The 17400-nt window shown below is 43.2% G+C and overlaps 2 protein-coding genes across 2 annotated transcripts; both read left to right on the top strand.

Moving 5' to 3' along the window:
• The first annotated feature begins 1313 nt into the window (after positions 1 to 1313).
• Positions 1314 to 4277, top strand: LOC148097560 (tripartite motif-containing protein 16-like). Its single transcript, XM_087832439.1, has 2 exons — positions 1314 to 2510; positions 4227 to 4277. The coding sequence occupies exons 1-2, from the start codon at positions 1314 to 1316 to the stop codon at positions 4275 to 4277; spliced, it is 1248 nt and encodes a 415-aa protein (XP_087688565.1).
• A 7772-nt stretch (positions 4278 to 12049) lies between these two features.
• LOC148097559 (tripartite motif-containing protein 16-like) lies at positions 12050 to 13835 on the top strand. Its single transcript, XM_087832528.1, has one exon. The coding sequence runs from the start codon at positions 12055 to 12057 to the stop codon at positions 13714 to 13716; it is 1662 nt and encodes a 553-aa protein (XP_087688654.1). The 5' UTR covers positions 12050 to 12054; the 3' UTR covers positions 13717 to 13835.
• Positions 13836 to 17400: the final 3565 nt, after the last annotated feature.

The following is a 17400-nucleotide window of genomic DNA, read 5'->3' as shown; positions in this document are numbered from 1 at the left end:
AGACAATCATTTTTTGGCACAACACCGCCTATTGCAGTTAATAATACAACAGTTTCTTGCCATTTTTTGTGTTTCTTTTTATCGCTGTGTAACTGAGTTCAATTGAAAGCCTGCGTGCGCTAGTACCGCTTGCCACAAGTTGCCAGAATCCTTTGTGGTTTTACCCCTGAATGACGTCACATTTTTGGTGGGCCGGTCTCTAGCCAAAATGCCCGGGCCGATTTTTTGTCCCAGTCCAGCCCTGGTAACCAGACTTAGAAGCTCGCGCAACATAACGCAGGTTTTGCAGATTCACTCCGCGCTGCCGTGGACAGGGAGGCAGGGAGCGGCCGGGCGGGAACAGCTCAGAGCCAGCGAGCGGCACCAGATACGTATAGGATGGCTTACGAAGATATCAGGGAAAAGGGGGGCGACAGGCAACGCCAGGGACAGCAAAATCAAACGCCAGACAGGCCTTCAATTTCACTAATCTCCCACTCCGTTTGCCGCGACGGCGACCTCGCTTCCGCAGAGACGGCACAGGTACACGGAGCAGGTGAGTAGGAACCAACGACAGTAGTGGAGGCGGTATTTTGTGTGCATTTCCCAGTCTACACAACGGCGTATTGGGAGATAGTCGAAGGTCAAGTAAAACTTGGCGATCATAGAGCAGCAGGGAGTCTACATCATAGCAGAATAAAAACATTAAAACAGAAATTTGGAGGAAAAGACGGCAAGACATACACATCGGCGCCATCTTCGATCCAGCAATCTGCGATTTTCTGTTTGATTTAGTGGAGTCAGTTGTTCCCATGCATCATTCTGTAAGTGTGAGAATGAACTAAGATTAGAAAATGTCAAAATATAAAGTGTGATTTATTTTTATTCATCACAGCATCCTAAACTTTGCTGAACTTTTTGAAATATAAAATGAACTCGCTGAGTGTTGACTGTCATAACTCAAGAAAAGTTAAACTGGGCTGACCCAGTTGAAACTAATTTTAACAGTTTCAACCAGTTAAACCAGTTTACCTGGGTCAGGCTTGTTACTGCATGTTGTAACCAAACATACCACACCCTGCATCATATGATTGGCTCTTGGTCGCTCTGTAAGAATATTTCGTTAGTGCCTCCCTTCACAGATGTGTCTGTATCAGGATGGGTCTAAACAACATGGTGTAAATGCAGTTGCTGGTGAGCCTCATTTCCTGTAGGAGGTGAAAAAGAGCAGAGATCTGTTTCCCTTCAGAGCACAGAGGTTGTTTCTGTTCAGAGGAAGTGAAACTGTCTGACAGTCACTGAGAGACGGTGAAACGGCACAGCACATGAATCAAATGGATCAAACAAAATTCTGCTGTTCAGTCTGTTTGGATCTACTGAAGGATCCGGTGACTATTCCCTGTGGACACAGCTACTGCATGAACTGTATTAAAAGCTTCTGGGATGAAGAGGAAAAGAAGAAAATCTACAGCTGCCCTCAGTGCAGACAGACTTTCACAGCGAGGCCTGTCCTGGTGAAAAACACCATGTTAGCAGATTTAGTGGAGGAGCTGAAGAAGACTGGACTCCAAGCTGCTCCTGCTGATCACTGCTATGCTGGACCTGAAGATGTGGCCTGTGATGTCTGCACTGGAAGAAAAATGAAAGCCTTCAAGTCCTGTTTAGTCTGTCTGGCATCTTACTGTGAGAAACACCTTCAGCCTCATTATGATGTGGCTTCATTAAAGAAACACAAGCTGGTGGAGCCCTCCAAGAAGCTCCAGGAGAACATCTGCTCTCGTCATGATGAGGTGATGAAGATGTTCTGCCGTACTGATCAGCAGAGTATCTGTTATCTCTGCTCTGTGGATGAACATAAAGGCCACGACACAGTCTCAGCTGCAGCAGAAAGGACTGAGAGGCAGAGAGAGCTGGAGGTGAGTCAACAAAACATCCAGCAGAGAATCCAGGACAGAGAGAAAGATGTGAAGCTGCTTCAACAGGAGGTGGAGGCCATCAATCAGTCTGCTGATCAAACAGTGGAGCACAGTGAGAAGATCTTCACTGAGCTGATCCATCTCATCCAGAAAAGAAGCTCTGATGTGAAGCAGCAGATCAGATCCCAGCAGGAAACTGAAGTGAGTCGAGTCAAAGAGCTTCAGGAGAAGCTGGAGCAGGAGATCACTGAGCTGAAGAGGAAAGATGCTGAGCTGAAGCAGCTCTCACACACAGAGGATCACATCCAGTTTCTACACAACTACCCCTCACTGTCAGCACTCAGTGAGTCTACAGACTCATCCAGCATCAATATCCGTCCTCTGAGCTACTTTGAGGATGTGACAGCAGCTGTGTCAGAGGTCAGAGATAAACTACAGGACATTCTGAGAGAGGAATGGACAAACATCTCACTGACAGTCACTGAAGTGGATGTTTTACTGTCAGATCCACCAGAGCCAAAGACCAGAGCTGGATTCTTAAAATATTCACGTGAAATCACACTGGATCCAAACACAGCAAACAAACAGCTGTTATTATCAGAGGGGAACAGAAAAGTAACAGTAATGGAAGAACAACAGTCTTATTCTGATCATCCAGACAGATTCACTAAAATGTGGCAGGTCCTGAGTAGAGAGAGTCTGACTGGACGTTGTTACTGGGAGGTGGAGTGGAGAGGGGAAGGAGTTTATGTAGCAGTCGCATACAAGAATATCAGCAGAAAAGGAGATTATGAATGTGGATTTGGACATAATGACAAATCTTGGTCATTAGATTATTACAACAACAGTTATACATTTCGGTACAACAACATTGAAACTCGTGTCTCAGGTCCTCGTTCCTCCAGAGTAGGAGTGTACCTGGATCACAGAGCAGGTATTTTGTCCTTCTACAGCGTCTCTGAAACCATGACTCTCCTCCACAGAGTCCAGACCACATTCACTCAGCCGCTCTATGCTGGACTTTGGGTTTGTTATAATTATGGAGACACAGCTGAGTTGATTAAAGTGAAATAGACTGAAGTCTTTCATATTGTGGGTTTAAATCTGTATTTTAGTTTCATTTTATTTTCTCTCCATCATTTCTGCACAGAGATCAGCTGTCAGTCAAACATTATGGGTGGTACCTCCACATCTTCTAGTTGTTCTCTTGATGTTTCTGAGTTTTTAAAGGAGATCTTTCCTGTGACTGTTTATGGAGGCTATCACTGCTCATCATCATTTTGATTTACTAAAATATTTCTCCACATGAAAATGTAAACTTCTCTATCCTCTAAATGTTTCTGGAATATTTGTATTGAAAAATGTCGACATTTCTCTTTATGAGTATGGCAGACCATGTGTGTGTGTTTGTGTTTGTTTTTGTCAAAATCATCAAACAAATGAGGAAAAACTGTGATTTTAATGAATGAATTCATATATTGTGTTGATGTTTTATTGTGTGAATAAACTGGAAGGTTTGACTATAAATCAAACTTTGAACAAAGTCTTTTCTTCTGTCTTCATTCCAGGATCTCACTCAAATCTGATGCAGAAAATATGAAACTAATCTGAGAGAATAACTGAAGCAGTTTTCCTCCTGAAGCATCACAAAGTTCAGAGTTCATGTTTAGAGCAGAAGATTCAGCAGTCGCTCTGTGACCTTTCAACTTTCTTCACTAAAACAGCTTCATTACAGAGAAACAAGTCACATTTTCTTCATGTTCTTAAGTCCTTTCAGATGTTTGTAATGGTCCTTGAATGCAGCATCAGTGTTACAGGTTGTGACTCCTGTGAACAAACTGACACAGTGTGATATTACACATATTTAAATCTGTCTTTACTGATGATGTTGAAGCTGCTGAAGGCTCAGTGAAGTTTTGTCTTCCTGCAGGTTAACAAGTGAAGTCTGAAAGTGATGCACAACACAAGAGGGCGCCTTCATCCTGCTAACAGGGATGTAGAGGAGGTTAAAGCACCTCAGCTCAGTTTGTCCACATGTTTTACATTCTGCCATGTTTTTAGGCTGAATAAAGCCTTTATCATAAAGTGCACTGTGTCATAGATCATTTTGTGTTATAAAAATGATAATAATTAAGAATTATTATAATATTAATATAGCACCAGGTTCAGTTACCTTTACATAAAATTGATGGTAGAATTTTCCTTTAAGGAGCAACTTTTTCCTTTTTTACTTTAAGTACATTTCAATAAGGAGAGATCGTCAGAAAGAATGAAGATGATTTATTGATGAACAGAATGTACAAAGGTGTTTGGTGGTCTGTCTCTCTGCAGAACGGAGCTCCAGCTGTGAAACAGATTAGAGCAGGACCCCCCAGAGCCTAGATGCTGGTGATGGAGATGAAGGTGACTTGAATGAAGCTCGAGTGATGAGAGGTGGAACTGGGCAGGAGGTGCTTTGCACAAAGGCGTCTATGAAGGAGAATGACAGATGCACAGTGATATTTAAAGTACGCAGCATGAATGGTGATTGGCCTGGAGAAGGCCGGGAGAATGTGATTGGACCAGACCAGTGATGACACAAACAGCTTGACAGTGGAAGTGATAAAGCTTAGATTCAGCCGGCAGCACCTGGACAGATGTGAGACCATAGATCTTTCTTATTGAACTCACACAGAAGCTTTATTTCAGAGCCTGAACTTTTTTACTCTTAGTTGAGTAACACGAGTATCTGTACTTCTACTTAAATACAGAACGTCTGCACTTTTGCCACCTCTGCTTTTTGGTAGCTCCAGGAATGAGAACAGAAAAACAAACATTGACAAAAAGTGTAGTGGATTTATGAACTTTACATTTAACAGATCTCACAAAGAAGCTCAACACAACAGTCAGCTGTTACTGTCGGGTATGGAGGATTGAAGACAGCAGGTGACGTTGTAGCAGAAGAGAAGATTCACACTGATGGGCTTCATCCATCAGTGTGAATCTTCTGTTGCCTCGACTGTTGTTAACAGAAAGTGCAAATCAAAGTTACTATTCTGTTAAATATGGGAAATGTTACCAACTCTGTAGAGAATAATGGTGAGATGCAGTTGCACATCGTCATCATGACAACTGATTCCTGAACCGCTCGTCCTGCATCATCTTCAATTATCAAGCTCTGTCAGCATGATCTCCATGATTCCTGGGATGTATTCCTCATAGACCACCCTCAGGTGTTTCTGCAGTGTGTTTGGCTTCTGACTCAATATACACCACAGACCTGAATCAGACCCTTTAGGTTACACACAACAGAGCAGGTCAGTCAGGAATCTTTCTGATTACTTTTTAAATGGCAGCACTGCCACAGAGAAGCTTTTAAAAACCTGAAGAATGCTGCTGAAACTAGAGGGTTTATATATCAATAAGATTAAGATTAATAAAGATTATGGCTCCTTACAGCCATCACATCAAAAGACTTATTTTTGGAGACAATGTCAACCATACCTTAAATTATCTTTAATGATTCTTAATGATAACACACTTACCTAAAACAAAGGTAATGTAAAGCATATCATCAAAGAGTAACTGCCACAGGAAAACATGACTGTCAGTGAAGACATCCATCTGTCTGCTGCTTCTACCATGGCACCATATTCAGCAGAGAAGACCACTTTGGTTTAGTCTCTCTAATTATGCGAGCTGGGACCACATCCTCACTTTAGGTTTGACAGCATTTCTAGTAGATAATGGCAGATGGCTTCAGCATGAACTGAGGCAGCGGTTTGAGGAAGGCCTCACATTATTAAACAACCCACAAACATAAAGCCCTGCTGCTGTCAAACTTTGTCATATAAACAAGTGCAGAGAACTGTGCTGAAATCTGGAGTGACAAAGCAAGGCAGGTACAATTACAAATACAGATATCAGTGTCACAGTAAAAAGCTTCATTTGAACATGAATTTAGTTGTGATGACGAGCTGAGACAAAAAGGTAATCACTTATTCCACTTCCTCACCCAAAGTGGAACCTGCTCCCATCTGGTTCCCCCTCTCCACCTGCTCTAAAACAGAATAAATGTAAAGCACCTGAATCAGCACATGAAACCTAGAGTTGACTTAATGATGCTCACAGAAAAATATGTTTACCTCACAGATGTCTGTGCAGGTTCTCAGTCATCCAGCTCATGGTAGTCTAAGGAGCTGCTTAGGTTTACCTCACATGTGAGATCATGTGCCTTGGAGAGCATCATGGACAGGAAAGTTTCAGGTCCATGAGGTGAGCATATTCTGGATGTGCAGAGATCACCTTATGCAAGTAGAGCACAAACCTGCATGTGACTGCTGCCTGATGTTACCTCATCCATAAGTATTAAAGGATGGACATAAACTTCCTGTCAGAAATGACTGAAGGTCCTGTGGGAAGTTTTCATCAATAAGTACAGTATATGTATAGCAGTGGAACAGAAGCTGTTGTGGTCTTCTTGTCCTGAGACATGAATGTTTGTGCACATTTGTAGGCTGAAACTGTAATGAGGAACCTGAGGTGATGGACAACAGAAGTAAATATATATAAATATGAAAACATATTGAAGTAACGTCTTTACCCTGTGCAGCGTGTGGACGCTGTGCACACAATCACCTTATTTACTGTAGTAAACGTGCACCGCTAGCTCACGTGACTGACTCTGTCTCCATGGTTACATCGTATATTATTAGCTGTGTAAACAGCTTCCAAAGATACCGCCATAGCTCTCTGCAGCCGTAACACTTTCACACTTTGCAAATCATTTCACGTTTTTGATAGTTATGAAGACAGAATATGTTTTTAAGGTCATGCTAGGCGGTTGCTATGGTGGTTGCTGTGGACTAGGGTGGACCGCGCGTCCGATTCCTGTTATTAGCTGTCCGCCGTAGGAAGGTTGCGTTCCATTTACAAGTAGTGACAGTCTGCCGCAACTCGAACTCAAACCCCGCTTTGTTCTTTAATTAAAGGCATTTTAAAGCCGTTCATGACACGCACACACATAAAACACTTTGCCTCACCATGACAACGCAACTTTACTAAAAACTTTAAAGTATCTGATCTAAAATAGAAAAATGAAGCAACCAGAGGTTTAATGATGAAGACTCTGGGTTCTGTAGTTCACGTTTTACAGTCCTGAATGACTCTTTGCACATTCATATAATTTATTGAAGTGGAGTTTAGAATGCACTTTACATTTAGACTGTTGCTGTTTAATATTTATATGTATACTTACTGCATATTAATCATTTTAACCATATTTAACACCTGCATATGTGTTTAAAAAAAGGCTTTGACTTTGATTTCCATGCCGCCCTAGGAAACTTTCTCTAGATCCGCCCCTGGACCTGTCCTGGACCAGCAACACCAAATCAGTGACAAAAAGAGCTCAGCAGCGACTGCATTTCAAGAGACGACTGAAGAAGGTGCACATCCCCAAACCCATCTTTAACACCTTCTACAGAGGTAACATACAGAGCATCCTAACCCGCTGCATCACAGTCTGGTATGGAAGCTGCCACGTGTCCGACCGCAGAGCCCTCCAGAGGATTGTGTGGACCGCTGAGCACGTTATTGGCAGCTCTCTATCTAGTCTACAGGATATTTACACCTCACGCTGCATTGGGAAAGCCACTAGCATCATGGCTGACCTGCATCACCCTTCCAACCAGAAGACGACACTGCGTCATCAGGAGCAGGTCGGCAAGATTGTGCAATAGCATTTTCCTCCCAAAGCAGTCCGGCTCCTGAACACCATGCTGCCCTCCTCCTCACTGAGCTCTCTCCTCCACACGCTTCTTGGACTACATAACACTCTCCTCTAACTCCCAATTCTTGCACTACCCTGTATTTCACTGTTCGACTCTGTGTATTGTATTTATTCTGTGTACTATTGTATTTATTTAATCTCATTCTCATTGTTTTCTATTCTTATTCTCTCTGTATTCAAGTACAATACTGTTGTCCTTACTATTAGTTTATCTTATTTCTGTGTAGTTGTATGTATGTTTGAATTTTCCCATTTTATTTTTACAGTTTCCACCTTTGATCCAGGACGACGATATTTCGTCCCACTGTATACTTGAGTGTATGTTGTTGGGTTGACAATAAAACTGTACTTGACTTGAATTAAACGGGTGCATCAATGAATGAGGAAACGCTTGATAGCCCACTCCAGGGCGCAGACACTGTGGGAGAAGATGCAGGACAAGACACAGAGAATTTGGACATTGGCCCATTGCTTTAAGTGACTTTTTTTTCCAACCGATGCAAACTTGAAAATATAGGATTTTTTTTTTTATTTTTTTTTTGGGGGGGGGTAGAAATGACTGAAAGATTAATAGGCTCTGTTTTGAGTTTTGTTCCAAAAAGAATGACTTCATATAGGAAAAAAACATATCACATATGCAGGACACCTTAAACTAGTTTTTTAATGAAGCAGCGAGGCAGAACAAAATCAGGGCTGTATCAAGACACAGGGACTAAACCCCAATTCAACCAGACCCAGAACTGATCCGGAATTAAAACAGGACTACAAGAGTTCAAAATCAGGACTACTGAGGACTTAACCAAGACAGAACAAGAATCAGAACTAGATGATAGTAGCACTAAAAATCATCATAGATCTGCACTACACTTATTTTTTAATTCTACCAAAGTCCACTATTTAGATTGAGAAAAGTTTCTATAATTATTTCGCCTTGTTGTGCAAACAAGCCTGCAGAACTTAATAAATATAGAATTTGATAATAATAACAAACCTAAAAAGAAACACTAGGTACGACCCATATGGAAAAGATATATATAAATCTTATAAAGTTTGTATCTGTTTTGTGTGAAACTTGTATGAAAAGCACACAAGAGTGAAAACAGATATAAGATCCCTTGAAGAATTATATAATGAAACTTGTATGTTTTGGATTCTTACTAAAACAATATATGAAAGTAATGAGAAAGTGGCCACTTTCATGAGTAAATCATATAAGTTTTTACTATTTCTTTTCCATATGGGGAGATACATGAGTACCTATGATACGGTGATACTTTTGGTAAACAACCATTTGACTAACATGTGTTTCTCACCTGCTCTTGTTCCATCTCTGTTCTGTCCTCATTCTCCTCTCTGTTCCTCTCTCTCCCTCTTTGTGCTGACAATCATCAAATATACAGTTGAAACCAGATATTTACAAACTCTTCAGATAAAAACACTTTTTTAATTGTAACATCAAATCAGACTAAATGTTTATTTTTTTAGATTGATAAATATAAAAAACATATTTGTTAACTTTAAGAGTAAAGAGAGAAACTGTCTGTATTTCTTAATTGCAAATGGCACCAAATTGTATTCAAAACTGAGCCACACTTATGGAGCTCCACATTTCTTTTCCAGGTGTTTTGGTTGACATCTTTTGATTTTCCCATTTTAAAGAAACAGGCTCTGTGTTTTGTCTTATATGCATCCACAGGTGTGCCACCAATTTACTCACATGGACTCTGCTAACCTATCAGAAGCTTCTTCAGCTCAGAATGGAATCGTCTGCAGTTTTCTTATTAATTAACAATAAACTTAGTGTACATGTACTCCTAAATTTGATGAAAGTGATAAAAAATAGACAGCTCTGTCTCTCTTTATTCTGACATTTAACTCATTCAAAAGATATTTCAATATTTATTTAACCAAAACAAAACAAGTTTACTCTAAATTGATGTTGTACAGTAAAAAAATGTTCTTGTGTTTTCCATAAAGTGTATATAAATATCTGGTTTAAACTGTGAATATACTGCTGTGTATTGAAGTTCCTCTTGTTTTGCACAGAAATATACTGAACAACATACAAAGCATAATATATAAAATACTACCAGAGTTTTTTCTTTGAAAGAAGCCCCTTATGTCCATTCTTGTATATCAGTGCATTACTGAAACCGATTTATTTAGCCGTGGAGGGAAACAACTGAAAATATGAAATAAACACACGTAAGCTAAGACTCTAAAGAAACAGCATTGTTGTTGTTCGGCTTTTCATGTCGCCATTTGTTGATTCACTCGAAGAGCAAGTAACGTAATATGGGTCAAGTGATCAGTTTGTTATCAATCTTTCGTGATACACCGTCATATTTACATTATTTGTACAGTACGAATGATTTGCTTTGGTACCTGGTCGAACTTCAGTTCTCCTCTGTCTGCCTCGCTGCGTTTCTCCAACAGGCAGCAGCTGCCCCGCCCCCTCGCTCAGTCGCTTAGTGTCTGAGCTCGGATCATACCAATATTAGGGGGGATTTATGCACAGTCGTAAATTCCCACAGTGTGCACTATGTGCTTCGAATATTGTGTGTAGTTTTTGTTTTATACAGTGTCAGCAAGGCATCTAACTATGAAAAAATTACACTCCAAAAGACCCCGGGCTTCTGAAAAAACAACCCGGGCTTAAGCCCAGTAAGCCACACCCCCCCCGCTCCGCCACTGGTGCCAGAAATGATCTTTCTGGGGTAATGCTCCCAGATTCTGCTGTCTGAGGTGATTGAACAGATTCTCTTCCACTGCCATCTGAATCTGTGTTTGTGTCCTTTGTTGGGGTCCCTGTTCTTTTAATAAAGTTCTGGATGTCTTCCACAGCCACAGAAACCTTATCCTCAATTATTTCATTTTTGTCTTCGTTCTCCACCCAGAGTAAAAGCTTTTGTACAAACTTTTCTACTGCGTCTTCTACGAGGACATAGAGGACTTCAGCAGAAAAGGGCCGCTTTGAGCCATGAGCTGGTTGTGGAGTCCTGGAGATGACGGTGTCTGAGAGTGATCTACCCATTAGAGGTTCGGGGATTTCATACAGTCGATCCGTCATAAGTAGATCAAACACTTTACCTATTAACTCCACAGTAAAATCTCTGGTTCCCCCACTATTTCTAAAGTTTTCCACTGTTTTGTGGATGATGAAGAGTTCTTCTTTCTTTGTTAATTTCTCAAATAACTGATTAATGTCTGATCTAATGGCGTCAAAGTCGACTGGAGAAGAACGTCTGTGACGGAGCAGTGTGTTTCGGGAAGGGGCTCGATGAGCCTCTGTACTCTGGGGACGAGGACCTTCTGGGAATGACCCTGGGAGGCTGAAAACCATACTTTCATCTGAGGCCACGGTGTCACTCTTGGAGAACTTGAAAATGTTTTTTAGACAAACAAAAAATTTCCTGTTTGCCTTTATTACTTTTCTCTTTTTTCGCAAACATGGAAAAGGAGTGTTTGTGTGCTTTGATTATGATTTGCTTATAACTGCACAACAAAACTGCAGTGAGAAAAGCTTTGGATGTTCAGTTTAGTTATAATGACAGTTAAACAACTAAAATACTCGGTTAAGTAGGTGAGAAAAAGTTACATTTACTGGATCAGTTTAAGACCAAAATACATTTGAATGAATTACTGACATGGACACTTTGTGAAAAATTACTAAACAGTTCAGGCAAAATTTTACTAAAACCTTGAATTAAACTTGAAAGTTTTCATGTCAAGCACATCTTGATGTTTTCATTGAAAATCCACAGTGACTGTGTACACAGGAAAAACTACAAAATAATGTTTGTTTGTTTGTTTTTGTAAACACTCTGAACCGATCTGCATTTGTTATTGCTAAATTTAAATATTTGTTACTATTTAATGATCATAATCTCATTTTGAAGTCAGTTGTTCCCATGCATCATTCTGTAAGTGTGAGAATGAACTAAGATTAGAAAATGTCAAAATATAAAGTGTGATTTATTTTTATTCATCACAGCATCCTAAACTTTGCTGAACTTTCTGAAATATGAAATGAACTCGCTGAGTGTTGACTGTCACATTTCAAAGCACCAAGTAAAGATAAACTATTAAACTTTAACTGGGTCAGACTTGTTACTGCATGTTGTAACCAAACATACCACACCCTGCTTCATGTGATTGGCTCTTGGTCGCTCTGTAAGAATATTTCTTTAGCGCCTCCCTTCACAGATGTGTCTGTATCAGGATGGGTCTAAACAACATGGTGTAAATGCAGTTGCTGGTGAGCCTCATTTCCTGTAGGAGGTGAAAAAGAGCAGAGATCTGTTTCCCTTCAGAGCACAGAGGTTGTTTCTGTTCAGAGGAAGTGAAACTGTCTGACAGTCACTGAGAGACGGTGAAACGGCACAGCACATGAATCAAATGGATCAAACAAAATTCTGCTGTTCAGTCTGTTTGGATCTACTGAAGGATCCGGTGGCTATTCCCTGTGGACACAGCTACTGCATGAACTGTATTAAAAGCTTCTGGGATGAAGAGGAAAAGAAGAAAATCTACAGCTGCCCTCAGTGCAGACAGACTTTCACAGCGAGGCCTGTCCTGGTGAAAATCACCATGTTAGCAGATTTAGTGGAGGAGCTGAAGAAGACTGGACTCCAAGCTGCTCCTGCTGATCACTGCTATGCTGGACCTGAAGATGTGGCCTGTGATCTGTGCTCTGGCATCAAGCTAAAAGCTGCGAAATCCTGTCTGGTGTGTTTGGTCTCTTACTGTGAGAAACACCTTCAGCCTCATTATGATGTGGTTCAATTAAAGAAACACAAGCTGGTGGAGCCCTCTAAGAAGCTCCAGGAGAACATCTGCTCTCGTCATGATGAGGTGATGAAGATGTTCTGCCGTACTGATCAGCAGAGTATCTGTTATCTCTGCTCTGTGGATGAACATAAAGGCCACGACACAGTCTCAGCTGCAGCAGAAAGGACTGAGAGGCAGAGAGAGCTGGAGGTGAGTCGACAAAACATCCAGCAGAGAATCCAGGACAGAGAGAAAGATGTGAAGCTGCTTCAACAGGAGGTGGAGGCCATCAATCAGTCTGCTGATCAAACAGTGGAGCACAGTGAGAAGATCTTCACTAAGCTGATCCATCTCATCCGGAAAAGAAGCTCTGATGTGAAGCAGCAGATCAGATCCCAGCAGGAAACTGAAGTGAGTCGAGTCAAAGAGCTTCAGGAGAAGCTGGAGCAGGAGATCACTGAGCTGAAGAGGAAAGATGCTGAGCTGAAGCAGCTCTCACACACAGAGGATCACATCCAGTTTCTACACAACTACCCCTCACTGTCAGCACTCAGTGAGTCTACAGACTCATCCAGCATCAATATCCGTCCTCTGAGCTACTTTGAGGATGTGACAGCAGCTGTGTCAGAGGTCAGAGATAAACTACAGGACATTCTGAGAGAGGAATGGACAAACATCTCACTGACAGTCACTGAAGTGGATGTTTTACTGTCAGATCCACCAGAGCCAAAGACCAGAGCTGGATTCTTAAAATATTCATGTGAAATCACACTGGATCCAAACACAGCAAACAAACTGCTGTTATTATCAGAGGGGAACAGAAAAGCAACATTTATGAAACAACAACAGTCTTATTCTGATCATCCAGACAGATTCACTAAATGCTGTCAGGTCCTGAGTAGAGAGAGTCTGACTGGACGTTGTTACTGGGAGGTGCAGTGGAGAGGGGGAGGAGTTTATGTAGCAGTCGCATACAAGAATATCAGCAGAAAAGGAGGGGGTATTGAATGTGGATTTGGACATACTGACAAATCTTGGTCATTAGATTGTAACAACAACAGTTATACATTTCGGTACAACAACATCCGAACTCCTGTCTCAGGTCCTCGTTCCTCCAGAGTAGGAGTGTACCTGGATCACAGAGCAGGTATTTTGTCCTTCTACAGCGTCTCTGAAACCATGACTCTCCTCCACAGAGTCCAGACCACATTCACTCAGCCGCTCTATGCTGGACTTTGGCTTTACTATGGAGACACTGCTGAGTTGATTAAAGTGAAATAGACTGAAGTCTTTCATATTGTGGGTTTAAATCTGTATTTTAGTTTCATTTTATTTTCTCTCCATCATTTCTGCACAGAGATCAGCTGTCAGTCAAACATTATGGGTGGTACCTCCACATCTTCTAGTTGTTCTCTTGATGTTTCTGAGTTTTTAAAGGAGATCTTTCCTGTGACAGTTTATGGAGGCTATCACTGCTCATCATCATTTTGATTTACTAAAATATTTCTCCACATGAAAATGTAAACTTCTCTATCCTCTAAATGTTTCTGGAATATTTGTATTGAAAAATGTCGACATTTCTCTTTATGAGTATGGCAGACCATGTGTGTGTGTTTGTGTTTGTTTTTGTCAAAATCATTAAACAAATGAGGAAAAACTGTGATTTTAATGAATGAATTCATATATTGTGTTGATGTTTTATTGTGTGAATAAACTGGAAGGTTTGACTATAAATCAAACTTTGAACAAAGTCTTTTCTTCTGTCTTCATTCTAGGATCTCACTCAAATCTGATGCAGAAAATATGAAACTAATCTCAGTTTCAGTTTTCAGTTTTATTTGTCATATGCAAGTTAGCACAGGGTCAACATTGCAATGAAATGTGTTTGACGAGCAGCAGTCACTCAGCAGCATGATACAGTAGGAGAAAATATAATAAAATATAATAAAATAAAATAAAATATAAAAATAGTAAGGAGCTAAATATTAGAGAGACATGGTAAAAGAGAAAAGATGACTAAATATATATGTAACTATAAATATAAATATATGTACACTAGTGATTAAACCTACGCTCTAGGCCGTAGGTCGATGATCGATTTTGTAATCGTATCACCAGACTTGCGACCATATGTTCTGGACACTCGGGTAAAGAGAGGGGCTGAGCTGTCAACTGATCACCACCTGGTGGTGAGTTGGATCAGGTGGCGGGGGAGGACGCTGGACAGACCTGGTGCACCTAAACGCGTAGTGAGGGTGTGCTGGGAACGACTAGCAGAGGCCCCAGTCCGCGAGATCTTCAACGCACACCTCCGGCAGAGCTTCAACAGCATTCCGAGGGAGGCGGGGGACATTGAGTCCGAATGGACCATGTTCAGCGCCTCCATTGCCGAAGCTGCTGCATTGAGCTGCGGCCGCAAGGCGGTTGGTGCCTGCCGTGGTGGTAATCCCCGAACCAAATGGTGGACACCAGAGGTGAAGGGAGCCACCAGGCTGAAGAAGGAGTCCTATCGGGCTTGGTTAGCCTGTGGGACTCCGGAGGCAGCCGACAGGTATCGACAGGCCAAGCGGAATGCGGCTCGGGCAGTGGCTGAAGCAAAAACTCGGGTGTGGGAGGAGTTCGGAGAGGCCATGGAAAAAGACTTTCGGACTGCCTCAAAAAGGTTCTGGCAAACCGTCAGGCGTCTCAGGAGGGGAAAGCGGTGCTCTACCTGCACTCTGTATAGTGCTGGCGGAGCGCTGCTGACGTCGACTGAGAAAATTGTCAGGCGGTGGAAGGAATACTTCGAGGACCTCCTTAATCCCACTGACGCGTCTTCCGAGGAGGAAGCAGAGTCTGGGGATGAGGGGAATGACCCGCCAATTTCCGGGGGCAAGGTCACTGAGGCAGTTAAACAACTCCTTGGTGGCAGAGCCCCTGGTGTTGATGAGGTCTGCCTCGAGTTCCTGAAGGCTCTGGACGTTGTAGGGCTGTCCTGGTTGACACGCCTCTGCAATGTTGCGTGGAGATCAGGGGCAGTACCCGTGGATTGGCAGACTGGGGTGGTGGTCCCCATCTTTAAGAAGGGGGACCGGAGGGTGTGTTCCAACCACAGGGGGATCACACTCCTCAGCCTCCCCGGGAAAGTCTATGCCAGGGTGCTGGAAAGGAGAGTTCGTCCGCTAGTCGAACCTCGGATACAGGAGGAACAAGGCGGTTTTCGTCCTGGTCGCGGAACACTGGACCAGCTCTTCATCCTCTCGAGGATACTTGAGGGTGCATGGGAGTTTGCCCAACCAGTCTACATGTGTTTTGTGGACTTGGAGAAGGCATTCGACCGTGTCCCACGGGGTGTCCTGTGGGAGGTGTTGCGGGAGTATGGGGTGTCTGGCCCATTGCTACGGGCCATTCGATCCCTATACAACCGTTGCAAGAGCTTGGTTCGCATTGCCGGCAATAAGTTGGACTCATTCCCGGTGGGTGATGGGCTCCGCCAGGGCTGCCCTTTGTCAACGGTTCTGTTCATAATTTTTATGGACAGGATTTCTAGGCGCAGCCAAGTGGCGGAGGGCTTTCGCTTTGGTGGCCTCAGAATCTCATCTCTGATCTTTGCGGATGATGTGGTTCTGTTGGCTTCATCGGGTGAGGGCCTCCAGCTTGCACTGGAGCGGTTCGCAGCCGAGTGTGAAGCAGCGGGAATGAGGATCAGCACCTCCAAATCTGAGGCCATGGTTCTCAGCCGGAAAAGGGTGGAGTGCCCACTCCGGGTCGGGGATGAGTTCCTGCCCCAAGTGGAGGAGTTCAAGTATCTCGGGGTCTTGTTCGCGAGTGATGGGAGAAGGGAGCCGGGGATCGACAGACGGATTGGGGCTGCAGCTGCAGTAATGCAGACGCTGCACCGGTCCGTCGTGGTGAAGAGGGAGCTGAGTGTAAAAGCGAAGCTCTCAATTTACCGGTCGATCTACGTCCCTACCCTCACCTATGGCCACGAGCTGTGGGTAGTGACCGAAAGGACGAGATCGCGGATACAAGTGGCGGAAATGAGCTTCCTCCGAAGGGTGGCTGGCCTCTCCCTTAGAGATAGGGTGAGAAGTTCGGCCATCCGGGAGGGGCTCAGAGTAGAGCCGCTGCTGCTCCACATCGAAAGGAGCCAGCTGAGGTGGTTTGGGCATTTGACAAGGATGCCCCCTGGGCGCCTCCTGGGTGAGGTGTTCCGGGCATGTCCCACCGGGAGGAGGCCCCGGGGCAGACCCAGGACACGCTGGAGAGATTATATCTCTCGGCTGGCCTGGGAACGCCTTGGTGTTCCCCCGGACGAGCTGGAGGAGGTGGCTGGGGAGAGGGAGGTCTGGGCCTCTTTGCTTAGGCTGCTGCCCCCGCAACCCGGTCCCGGATAAAGCGGATGAAGATGGATGGATGGATGGATAGTGATTAAATAAGAAAATCTTGAAAAGAAATATGACGGGAGGGTAGATGGGATATTGCACAGGAATGAGCAGCAGAAAATTACAGTATTGCACTTTTAAATATAAATATCAATGACAATAAAGTGAAGTGACCAGTGCAGATTAAACAGAGTACTGTGTGCTCTGAGTGCTGTGTTGTGTGTGTTTAAGTGTTGTGGTTGAGGTGTTGTATGGCTTGGTGGTAAAAACTGTTTTTAAGTCTTGTAGTCCGAGCAGACAGACTCCTGTAACGTCTGCCAGATGGTAACAAGGAGAACAGCTGATGTGCTGGGTGGCTGTGGTCCTTGATGATGCTGTGTGCTTTACGGAGGCATCGCTGGAGATAAATATCCTGAATGGCAGGAAGCCTCGTGCCAGTGATGTGCTCTGCTGCCTTCACCACCCTCTGTAGTGCTTTACGGCTGCTGGCAGAGCAGCTTCGTACCAAACTGTAATGCAGCTCGTCAGCAAGCTCTCAATCGCACACCTGTAAAAATTTGAGGTGATGTTGGTGTTCATGCTAAACTTCCTCAGCCTCCTC

Source organism: Neolamprologus brichardi, chromosome 18 (genome assembly GCF_056152115.1).
Source record: "Neolamprologus brichardi isolate AB-2024 chromosome 18, ASM5615211v1, whole genome shotgun sequence".
Lineage (NCBI taxonomy): Eukaryota > Metazoa > Chordata > Actinopteri > Cichliformes > Cichlidae > Neolamprologus > Neolamprologus brichardi.
Note: the sequence above shows the minus strand (reverse complement) of the source record. Positions and strands in the feature narration are given on the sequence as shown.